At 36.9% G+C, this 12,134-nt stretch overlaps 1 protein-coding gene across 1 annotated transcript in view; it reads left to right on the top strand.

Moving 5' to 3' along the window:
* Positions 1 to 54: 54 nt before the first annotated feature.
* The window catches only part of CUNH3orf70 (chromosome unknown C3orf70 homolog), a 56,330-nt gene continuing 44,250 nt past the window's right edge, over positions 55 to 12,134 (top strand). The window contains exon 1 of the mRNA XM_011382192.2: positions 55 to 330. Coding sequence (XP_011380494.1) covers positions 141 to 330 — 190 coding nt within the window. The 5' untranslated portion in view covers positions 55 to 140. The remainder of the gene's footprint in view (positions 331 to 12,134) is intronic.

Raw genomic sequence — 12,134 nt, forward strand, 5'->3', positions numbered from 1 at the left:
CCGCCGCCGCCGCCGCCGCGCGCTGGCGTGACTCCCGGCCCGCGCCGCGCCCTCCCGCTTCAGCAGCCGACTCGGCTTCCTGGCAGCCCGGACGCCGCTTCTCCCGGGCTCCCGGTCTCGACTCCGCGGAGGGAGAGGAAATGAGTGCAGCGGCGGCGCCCGAGCGGGGCTGGAAGAGCGAGAAAGTGGACGAGGCTCAGGCCCTGGCGCGGAGTTGCGCTGCCCGCAGACCTGACTTCCAGCCGTGCGATGGGCTCTCCATCTGTGCCACGCACAGCCATGGCAAGTGCTTCAAGCTGCACTGGTGCTGTCACCTAGGATGGTGTCACTGTAAGTCGAGCCGCTTTTCCCCGCCTTTCGCCGCGGTCCTGGGGCGCCCGCGGGGCCGTCCGGGGTCACGGCTGGGACTCTGCAGCCGCGGAGGCTCGGGGCTTGGCTGGTGCCCCGCTGGGCTCCGGCGGGCGGGAGCTGCCCTCGTGCCGAACGACTTGGGTTGGCGCTGCCTTGGCAACGAAATGAAATCCCGTAGGGAACCTAGCTTTAGCCACTTCTGCAAAAGGGGATCTCCCCGTCCCAGGAAAACTGGAATCCAGTTTTTTCTTTTTCTTTTTAAACCGTAACGACCAGGCAGTGTGTTGAGAAATGGTAGAGAGCCGTCAGAGTTGACAGCCAGAGGGAAAACCTTTTATCGGGGCTGGTGGTTAAAGATGCCCCTTTTTCTTTTTTCACTTTTGTCTTTCTGGGTTGCTGTTTACAAGAAAGAGCCCTTGGAAATTGAATTGTGGCCCGTTTATTGCATCTAACTTGAGAAAGCGCTAAAGTGTACGGGACTGCTTCCAAGAAGTTAATATTAACGGTTTGGAAGGGTGAACTTAAATGCCCAGCTGCAGCAAATAGAGTCAATAAATGAGACTGTTAGAATTACAAAGTAAAATAATGAAAATATGCTTAAATAATCTTAAACCAATTTATAAAAGCCAGAACTAAATACTCTAGGCCTTTTCTCTGTGTTTATCCTGCCTGTGATTTTTAAAATGGATTAAACTTAAGTATCCATTTAATCAGAATTCCACGATTTGATTAGTTCATGGTATTTGGCCTGCTATAGCTGATGAATCATTTCTTATTAGAAATTTTTTTCAGACTTCATTTCCACATAACCTTATAATAGAGGGTTTTGGAGTGCTTATTTAGGACACAAATTCTCAAAGTGATCTTAAGTTAAAATTTTTTCCTTGTTGGTTAGAAAAAAAAATGGCTCCCAACAAGAAATGCAGTAGATAATAAATCCTTGTTTACATTTAGTGAGTGTAACACTTTTTAATTGAATTTATGACTTAAAGGATAGACAGTTCTTACATTTTCATTACAGATACATGGCACATTGAACAGTATTGATATTTTTGTGTTCTGTGTGCTGATGAGGCACTTTCTTCCCATATTTCATTATTTCTGTTGCTTTTGGGTCTGTTCCCAATTCTAAAGCATTGCTTCATTGTGGGACAGGGTACAGTTAGAAATAACAACTGTAGGAAACTTGTGATGCTGAAGTATACAAGTAGAATTAATCTGGTGAAAGTCCATTTCCTGAAGAAGTGTAGAATCATAATGTAGAATGTGAGGAATGTTAAAGATGGTCCAGTTCAATGCCTGTACATTGTTAGTGATCAGAACCTTACAGCCTTCTCAGGCAGCTTTTTCCTTCATGAGACAGCTTCGACTCTAAGAATACTACTCTTCTTTATATGGAGTTGTAATTGGTTACTTTCTAACTTCTTTACATTGACCCTGTCTCTACCTTATGAAATCATATAGAAAATCTAATCCTTATTTAGAACATGGCTCTTTCAACTCACAGACACAGAGTATCTTCTCTCTGTATCCCAAGCCAATGTCACAATGTCCACTGAAATGGGCTTGAAATTCATGTTTGTTGAATGACTGAATGAAGGTAGCCATCATTTTCTTCCAAAGGTATCATTTAGTCCTGTTTATAAATCTCTATATCCTTTTGTCTTTCCTTTTGTGGAAGAGTATCCAAGCTCCTAAGCATCCTGGTTGTTCTGTTCTGAAAATGTGCCAATATGGTTAAGATCCTTCAAAGACTATGACCCCTAGAAGGATACACAATAACCCAGTGGTAGTCTGATCATTCCAGAGTTGAGTAGGACTGCTCTCTCCCATGTTTGAGATATTACTGCTGCTGCAGCTACCATCACATTAGCTTTTCTGATATCTACAACATATTGAACTTGCTGCTGTCAAATTGAACTAAGTTTGCGGTCAACAAAAGCTATTCAAACCTTTGCTTACGTATGTGGCAATTAAGTCACAGTGCTTGCCCCTTTATCAGTTTTATATATATATATTTTGGACACAGGTATTGATTGATCCCTTAGATAGTTTTCCCTATTTCATTTTATTAGAATTAGCCCATTTTTCTGGCTTGTCATTGTATTTTTAGATCCTGACTCATGAAACTGAACCCCTGAGTTTCAAGTCATTGGATGTCAACAGTAGTATAGTAACCTTGTACATCTTCATTCAAGTTATTGATAAAATTGTTGAATGGTAGAAGGCCACAGATAGAGTCCTGAAGTTTGCCAATAGAATTGCCCTTCAGGTGGGTAGCAATTCATTGATGAGCATTTGTTATGGTCATTCAAACAATTACCTAGCTACTAGATTGTACTGTTAACCATCTTATGTTTATCTTACCCATATGGGTGTAATGACCTGGTCAAACACCTTGTTGAAATCCTACTGACACACTGTTTTTACTGCTTTTCGATGTATGATCTAACTATAAACATACAAACACACTCTTTTTTTTAAAAAAAAAATTGGAAATTAGATTAGTTTGGTATAACTCAGGTTGGTTCCACAAATGCTTACCACTTTCTTTTGTAAGTGATTGGAGCTATTTTTAAATAACATTAAATAAATAATCTATTTTAAAATAAATAATCTGAATTTAGGAAGATTGATATCAAGTATAGTGGATTATTGTTGGCAGTTCTTTCCATTAAAAAAAAAAAAATCAGACCTGCATTTGTTTGTTCTTTTCCAGTCTTTGGCAACCCTCCTAGTCTCCATGCTTCCCCCACTGGCAGCGATTCAGTGATCACATTCACGATGCACTTCATTTCATTTAAAGCAGCAAGGTGCTACATTAGCCTCCTCACCTATGCTGGGCATCAATTCTTTCTACCCCTTTTAAAACCCAAAGATCATTTAAAAAAAAAAAAAAAGCAGAGTTAACATATTTGAGAACTGCATTCCTTTTTGCGTTCCTGAACATTAATTACATCAGTACTAAGCAGAATTCTTTTAATTATGTTGAACGTGTTTTGAGCACCTTCTCCTTGAGACATTATCATGGAAGCTAGGAATACAAATATGAATACAGCTGGATCCTACCCTTTAAGCAGAGTATAAGGGCATGATTCGTGTTGTATTTATTCTTATGTTCAAAATCACAAATGATGTGAATGAGAAAAGTATCAGCTTTTTCACCAAATCCGAAAATGTTAAAATGAAAAGAGTACCTTGATGCTTAGAGAGAAAACTCAGAACAAAAAAAGGAAGTTCAGTTTTATACAGTTGATGTTAAACTTGTGAGATTCATAACCTTATGAAATAGAAAAGACTGCAAATATATACATGTTTATAAAAGACATAAAACGTATATATTCATAGATGCAGTGCTGATATTAAAGGAAATAATTAGTGTATTTGGGTAATGACAGATTTTGAGTACCATGTCTGGGAGGGAAACTGTCATATGTTTTGTTGGTGTCACTGTCAAAGAATGATTGTTGGACCAAATAAATTATGGCCCTGTGTCTGTCTTTTTTTCCCCAGTAGGGAGTGATATCGGGTTGAGTTAATGAGTGAAGGATTCCAAGAGAGGTTTTGAGAGAGAAAAAGACATGGTTTGGCCAGTGAAGAGAGATGGGAAAGAATGAATCATATGCAGATATGATAAAGTAGATTTTTGTGGCTAGAGTAGATAAATATTCAGAAGGAATAAGAAATTAGATTGTTGAAATGTGAGGGTGGGATGAACAGAAAAAGTGGAGAAGTCAGGAGTTTGATTTGATAGAGACCTTGGCATCATAGTGATAACGTGGGCAATAGGGGAATGAAACCAGCAAGGGAGGTTATTTTGGTATTAGCATAAAAATAGATCGAAATTCATACAACAAGATTCATATAATAGAAGTTAAAATAGATTAGATTTGGAGGGAGAAGAAGAGGAAGGCTATAAAGGATAACTCTTACAATTCTAGAATTCTGTGTAATGCAACTTGGGTGGATGGTGGTGCCATTCATTCACTAACAACAACAGAATATTGGAGAAGAACTAGGTTTGGTTGATCATGGATCATGAATCTAGTTTTGGATTTGTTGAGTCTCACTGTGATGTTAGTAGGTGTTGGCTATAGGGATCTAGAACTCAGAGGTGAGGTCTGTACCACAGATAATATGGAAGTCGTTTACTTATTTATAGATTGCAGTTGTAGTCATGATGACACACTGAGCTCGCCAAGGGAGAGTATAATATGAGAAATGAAGAAAACCTTTAGGCTTTCTCTAAATGTTAGAACACTAGCATTTAGAGTCTGGTACAGGAGAATGAGTTGGCAGTAGAGTCTAAGAGATGGCTAGAGAAGAAAAATCTGGAAAGTATGGTATTGAAGATGCCAAGGGAAATGAGTGTTTTAAGAAAGAGTACAAAGATGAAATCAGTTTTCTGCAGGTTATTTCTTAGATATTGGTGAAATATACAAATAGTGATTTTACTACTGAGAAGAGAGTGAAAGGTTTAGTTGTGCAACAGTAACTTCAGGAATATACGTAATTGCAGTATTAGTCAAAGCTATTTGAGGTAGTGAATTTTGCAAGGTAGGAGAGGAAAATAGAATGCCAGGAGCTGAGATTTAGGACACAGAGATAATAGTTAATATTTATTGAGTGATTACTTTGCGCCAGAATAAGCTTATGCTAAGCGCTTAATAGGCAATTATGTCATGTCCATTTTTCAGTTGAGGAAAAAGGCTTGGAGAAGTTAAGTAACTTTTCCTTGGGCACATAGCTAGTAAGGAGTAGAGCCCGGATTTGGATCCAGGCCAGAGTGATTCTAGGACCTGGACTCTTCACGATAGGTACCACAGAGCAGTTTAAAATGAACAGAAGCAACAGGTTTTTGGCTTCATTAAAGCCAGTGATGGGAAAAGTTTTTAAGAAATGGGTGGCAAATTGTACGGATTGCAGTAGTGAAATACAAAAGAATGAGAACTGTAAAGAGTTCTCATTCTTTAAGGGTTGAGGAATGAAATCCAAAAGTTAAGAGAAAGTGATTAGAAGGTGGGAGTCGGGTAGTGTACGTGGTATGATGTGCCACCAGCAGAACTCACAATTGGCTTAATAAAATGACTTTAATAGATAAACTCAGTTTTCTGCAGAAGACATCTTAAAAGATGTCTGTCTCTTTCAGGTTGAAGGCAGAAAGAGTGGGACTTGATGTAGTCTAATAGATGCTATTAACATATCTAAAGAAAGACTGTCACAGCAGAATGTGGATGGGCAGCATGGAAATGTAGAAAAATGGGAGTTGGAGAGGCAGAATTTGAAAGTCTTTTTTCCAGGACTCTTCAGAGAATGTGGTACACTGCCCAGAGGCTTAAATATCTGGTCCCTATGACTAAACTGTCCCAGCAAATGGGTTCATTAAAGTTTGGCTTTCTATTTATAGATTTCCTAAAGGAAGAGAAGGAACTGATTAGAGGATTTAACTGTCAAGACCTTAAGCTAAATATACTTCTCTCCATTAGTTAGTATATTAGCTTTCTGGTTTTTGTGTTATTCTGTTTGTTTTCCCGCTTCTACACAGCTCTGGGGAAACTCACAAAATCAAGTTCTGTCTTCCTCAGGGTAATGCCAGCTGGTTTTTCTAAGGGACATCTCAATCATATTAGAAACAGTACTACAGAAAATATATTCAAGAAGTTTAACAGTGAAAACTAGCAAAAAAAAAAAAACCAAAAAAACAACAACGATGGAGTGGTAGTTTGATTGGATGGAGAAGTCAGCTGAAGCTTTTTCCCCCCCGCTATGAACAAGGGTTCTTACCATGTGCAGTAGTGGAAGGATTCAGATGTTAAGAGGACAAGTGTGAGATCAAGTTCTGAGTGAGTTTCCTCAGCTTCTTCAGAGATGGAGAAAGCTGATGGGTATTTTTCCATCCAAGTGGTGTTTCAGTCATGGATGTCCATCAACTACAATAATAAAAACACACAGAATGCTTATATCAGGCACAGTTATAATCTTGCATGTGTCAGCTCATGAAGCCTCACAACAGCCTTGTGAGGCAGGTACTGTTATTCTCATTTTTTAGATTAGGAAAGTTTCTGAAGGTCACACATAGTTGCTCTGGCTACATATGGGAAATGTGCATCAGAATCTTACAAACCATCTGGCAACCAGGACTTTTGAGTTTCTTGGTTCCACTCAAGGTTCAGTGAGAGTGATTTCAACTGTTTTAAATTCTTTTTGGGATAAGCAGGGTTTAAGTAAATAAGTAAAATGAGAATGGTTTCTTATTTTAAAAGAAGAGCTATTATATACATGATGAACATTTTTGGTGTGTTTGTGAACTCTATAATGTGCTTTTAAAAAACGTTTGATAATGTATGATATGAAGCTTCAGTCATGTCATATCCTCAACTGATCTTGAACTAGTGCAAGGCCTTTTTTGGTTAGATTTGCATACATACCATTAATTATTACAGGCTTTCAAGCCTGTTGAACTTAGGGATTTGAAATAGTTTTTGAGGGCTTTTCTATGATAATTTCCTACATTATAAAATCCTCACTTTGTAGAATCTTACTAATTACAACAAAGAATATTTTCAGGGAAATTTAATGTTATTAATCCCAAACAAAAATAGGAACACATGTTTGACAACCAAAAGTTGTCTAGTAGATTTGCTTTCTTGAAAAATAAAGAATAGTTTATACATAGAATGTTGAAGGCAGAGTGTAGTCCTCGCTAGGATAAGGGCCGTGGAATGACACACACCTGGTTTTCAGTCCTAGTTTTTCCACTTACTGGGAGTATAACTTTGGACAGATTACTCAGCGTGTGTTCTCGTCTGAGAAATACAAATAATTGTGCTTCACAAGGTTATTGTGAAGATTAAATGACACCAGGGAAGTACTTGTGCAGTGTTCAGTAAAGAGTGACATAAGCCCCTCCTCAAAAGCAAACAAATAAACAATGCAAATACTAAATAGTATAGTTATCCTGAGAGCAGGCTCTGGAGTTGGACTTTGTGTTTGAACCCTGGCTATGCTCACTTATTGGTTACGTGGTTTGGGGGAAGTTACTTAATTTCTAGTCTTTCAGTTTCCTCACTTTTAATATGGTGCTAATAACAATACCAGCCTCATAGTGTGATGACTGTCAAAGACCCCAACTCCCAATTGTTTCTCCCATCTGCAGATATCCTGGTTAGACTGGAATTCACTTTGTGACCATACTTATTTGTTCAATTAAACACTCAAAAACAACAAAGATCGTAAGAGTATACATTTTGAATAATACATTTAGAAATTATTGAGTTTTTTTATTGCCGTCACTGTTAGGTCTATTTTGTAAAAGTTACTGTGGTAAGTGTCTACTTTTTATCATGAAATCTTATATTATGCTCCAATACCCACACCCCTACTTCATCGTTTTCCACCATTGTTAAGCTATAGATCTCATTAATCAGATATACCAGTTAATAGAGAGCTATCATATATATCAAATATAGGTCAACAGATTTGAAAGGATCAGAATATTACAAAACTTGTGATATGTTGAAGTGAAACTGAACGTAGTTAACTTTAATGATTTAGAAGTCTTGTCAAGATCCTGTGGTGACACTTGGCCATCATTTGGAATACTGATTTTGTATAGAAAAAATGGCACAAGTGCCAGTTAATAGAGGAATCCTGGCTGCTAGAATGCTGGACACAGTAGACCAGCAGTCCCCAACCTTTTTGGCACCAGGAACTAGTGCTCTTATGAGAGAGACTCTATCTAATGTCTGATCTGAGGTGAAGCTGAGGTGGTGATACTAGTGCTGGGGAGCGGCTGCAAATACCAGTGAAATTTCACTCACTTGCTGCCTGCTGCTTACCTCCTGCTGTGCTGCCTGATTCCTAATAGGCCACAGACCTGTACTGGTCACAGCCTGGGTTTTGGGGACCCCTGCAGTAGACGATTGGTAGTCTTTGCAAGTTACTGTACTCAGATTCACAGAATTTTTGTTTTGTGTTTCTCCTGTTCTTTTTGGTTCTGGAATTTTCTGACATTTAATAGTATTCCGCAAGCATACTGCTAAAACCATGCAATATCTGGAGTGCCAACAATGGTAATAAATCCCTGTAGCAGCGTCTGCCTAATGCCCCAAACAGTTCATTCAAAACAGTTCTTTAACCTCCCTAGTGCTTATTTGCCCATTTAAAACCAGAAGTTTTGGTGTAATACAGATGTAGTTCTTCCTCTGTATCTCATTTTAACAGACTTTCGATGACATAAAAACACTAAGAGTGGGATAATTTGATATTTTGTGGAAAATTCTGTTAGATTCATTTATTTATATTTTTCTGTGTACACATAAACATGTACTTTTCTCCTAAACCATTTAAAAGTAAGTTGCAGACATACACTTCACATCTAAATATTTCAGCGTGCCTCTCTTAAGAGTAAGGACATTTTCTTATATAACTACAATACTAATTATAACTAAGATGATTGACACTAATTCAGTAATAACATCAAATATGCAGTTTCCTTATTTGTCAAGAAATGACTTTTATAGCTGACATTTTTTTTTTTCAATCTGGGGCCCAGTCAAGATGCATACATCACATTTCATTATTATATTACTTTAGTCTCCTTAAATCATTCTAGAATAGTCACATGTTTTTGGATGACATTGAAATTTTTGAAGAGTCCAGGTTAACTGTCTGTAGAATGTCCCATATTTTACTAATTGTTTCATCATAGATTTAGGTTAAACATTTTTGTTGCATTATTACATAGGTGACATTGTAACCTCGTAGCATCACAGGAGGAGACATATAATGTCAGGTTGTTCCACTATTGCTAATGCTAGGTGATTACTGCCAAATCTGCATTATAAAAATACCCTTTCCCTTTTGCTATTTCTCTTTAATTTTTTTTTTTTGTTTTTGACAAGTAATTGTGGTGTGATACTTTGACACTATTCTCCAACGAACTTTAACCCAGCGACTGAAGATTCTTCCTCTACTGTATGATGGCATTCTTTTGTAAAGAAGAAGTTTCTCTACCTGTATTTCATCTACTTAGACATTACTATACACAACTTGATTCTTTCAATATTTTATAATCAAGTATCATAATTCTTTTTGATTTTCAAATTATCTTAAATTTGGCCAGTGAGAATCCCTTCATACTAGTTCCTGTGTCCTTTTGATAAGTCCCTACCATTTTTTTGAGCACTTCCCTGCTTTCTAGAAGAATAAAATGTTTCAGGCTTATCTAGTAATTTCTCTGCCCCAGACTAGAAGTCAGCTGTTTTCCCAAGGAGCTCAGGTTCCTTTTAGTGAAGAATGGTTGGGACACTATTATCTGATCATCCAGTGTGTTTATTTCTACTGCGATGTTACTGCGTTTAGGCCTTTTCATGGACAGATCTAGGATGTTTGTGTGTGTGTGCGTATAGGTCGTATTATTCACCTTTCCCCATTCCATATTTGTACCTTTCTTCTTCGTGGGTAAAAACCTTGGTTTCCAGTACATCATAATATTTATTCATTTTTCTGTAGCATCAGCTACACGCAAAATAGTTTAGGGATTATTATGGTAGTACCACTGCCAGCAACAAACTTGGATAAAGGTCAAGATTTTTTTGCATGTTTTGGTCATTAGACTATATATATGTCTTAGAAAGAATGTATAGTTAGAGTACTGTGTTTAAAAGTTTCTTGAATTAATTTTTTCCTGTGTTTTAGATTTCTAAGGATAAATACCCAGAAATGGAATTGCTGGATCATGTGGTAGTTATATTTTTAATTTTTTGAGGAGCTTCCATACTGTTTTACATTGGCTCTACTAATTTACGGTCCCACCAATGGTGCACCAGAGTTCCCTTTTCTCCACATTCTCATCAACACTTGTTTGTTGACTTATTGATGGTAGCCATTCTGACAGGTGTGAAATAATATGATGGTTTCGATTGGCATTTCCCTGATGTTGAGCATCTTTTCATATGTTTATTGGTCATCCGTATGTCCTCTTTGGAGAAATATCTATTCAGGTTCTCTGCCCATTTTTTAATTGGTTTTTTTTTTTTTTTTTTTTTTGGTGTTAAGTTGCATGGGTTCTTTATAGTTCCTTATATGGATATTAACCCCTTATCAGCTAGTGAAATTAAGTATCTTTTCTTATGTCTGTTGGCTATTTGTATGTCTTCTTTGGAGAAGTCTTTCAGGTCCTCTGCCCGTTTTTTAAATTGGATTTTTTGTTGTTGTTGAGTTATATGAGTTCTTTGTATATTTTGGATATTAGTCTCTTATTGGAGTTGTTTGCAAATATCTTTTCCCATTCAGTTGATTGCCTCTGTTTTATTGATGGTTTCTTCTGCTGTGCAGATATAGTTTTCATTCGTTTATTTTTGCTTTTATTTCCCTTGCCTTTGAGGTCAAATTCATAAAATCCTCTCTAAATTCAAGATCCATGATACCTATGTTTTCTTCTATGTAATTTATTGTTTCAAGTCTTATTTTTAGGTCTTTGATACGTTTTGAGTTAATTTTGGTTCTATTTCTTTAAAAAATGCCATTGAGATTTTGATGGGGGTTGCATTAAATCTGTAGATTCCTTTGGGTAATATGGCCATTTTAACTATGTTGACTCTTCCAATCAATTAACATGGAATATCTTTACATTTATTTGTGTCTTTTTCTGTTTCTTTTAATAATATCTTACTGTTTTCAGTGTATAGATCCTTCACATGCTTTAAGTTTATTAAGGTGTCTTGATTTCTTCTTGATCTAATTGTTAACCCATTCATTGTTTAGTAGCATGTGATTTAGCCTCCACATGTTTGTCTTTTTCAGTTTTTTTCTTATAATTGATTTCTAGTTTAATACCACTGTGATTGGAGAAGATGCTTGTTATGATTTGTCTTCTTAAATTTATTGAGACTTATTTTGTGACCTATCATGGAAAGTGTTCTATGTGCACTTGAAAATAACATATTTTACTGCTTTTGGGTGAAATATTTAAAAAAATATCAAGTCTATCTTGTCTAATGTGTCAGTTAAGGCTACTGTTTCCTTGTTGATTTTATGTTTGGATGATCTCTCCGTTGATGTTAGTGAGGTGTTGAAGTTCTCCACTATGACTCTTATTATCAGTCTCTCCCTTATGTTCCTCAATAATTGCTTTATATATTTAGGTGCTCCTACGTTGGGTGCATTGTTGTTTTCAAGAGTTTTATCCTCTTATTGGATTGATCCCTTTATCATTATATAACGCCCTTCTTTGTCTCTTGTTACAGCCCTTGTTTTAAAATCTATTTTGACTAAATTTTGCTATTCTTGCTTTTTTTGGTTTCCATTTGCACGCAATATCTTTTTCTATCCCTTTCAGTGTGTGTGTGTCTTTTGATCTGAAGTGGGTTGCTGGTAGGCAGCATATGTATGAGTCTTGTTTTTTTTATCCATTCACCCACCCTGTATATTTTGATTGGAGAATTTAGTTTATTTACATTTAAAGTAATATTTTTAAATATCTTTTTATTTGTCTCTCTTAATTCCTTTCCCTCTTCCCCCATTCTCCTCCCCCACATAGCAACCATAAAAATGCTCTCTTTGTTTATAAACTTGTTTCTCTTTTGTTAATTTATATTGTTCTTTAGATTACACATATAAATGACATCATATAGCATTTGTCTTTCTCTGTCTGACTTACTCCCCTCAGCACAGTACCCTCTAAGCCTGTCCTTGTTGTTGCAGATGGCAAATTTTATTCTTTTTTGTGGCCGAATAATATTCCATTGTATACATGTATTCTTGTTTATCCCTTCATCCAT

Source organism: Pteropus vampyrus, unplaced genomic scaffold, assembly GCF_000151845.1.
Source record: "Pteropus vampyrus isolate Shadow unplaced genomic scaffold, Pvam_2.0 Scaffold14, whole genome shotgun sequence".
Lineage (NCBI taxonomy): Eukaryota > Metazoa > Chordata > Mammalia > Chiroptera > Pteropodidae > Pteropus > Pteropus vampyrus.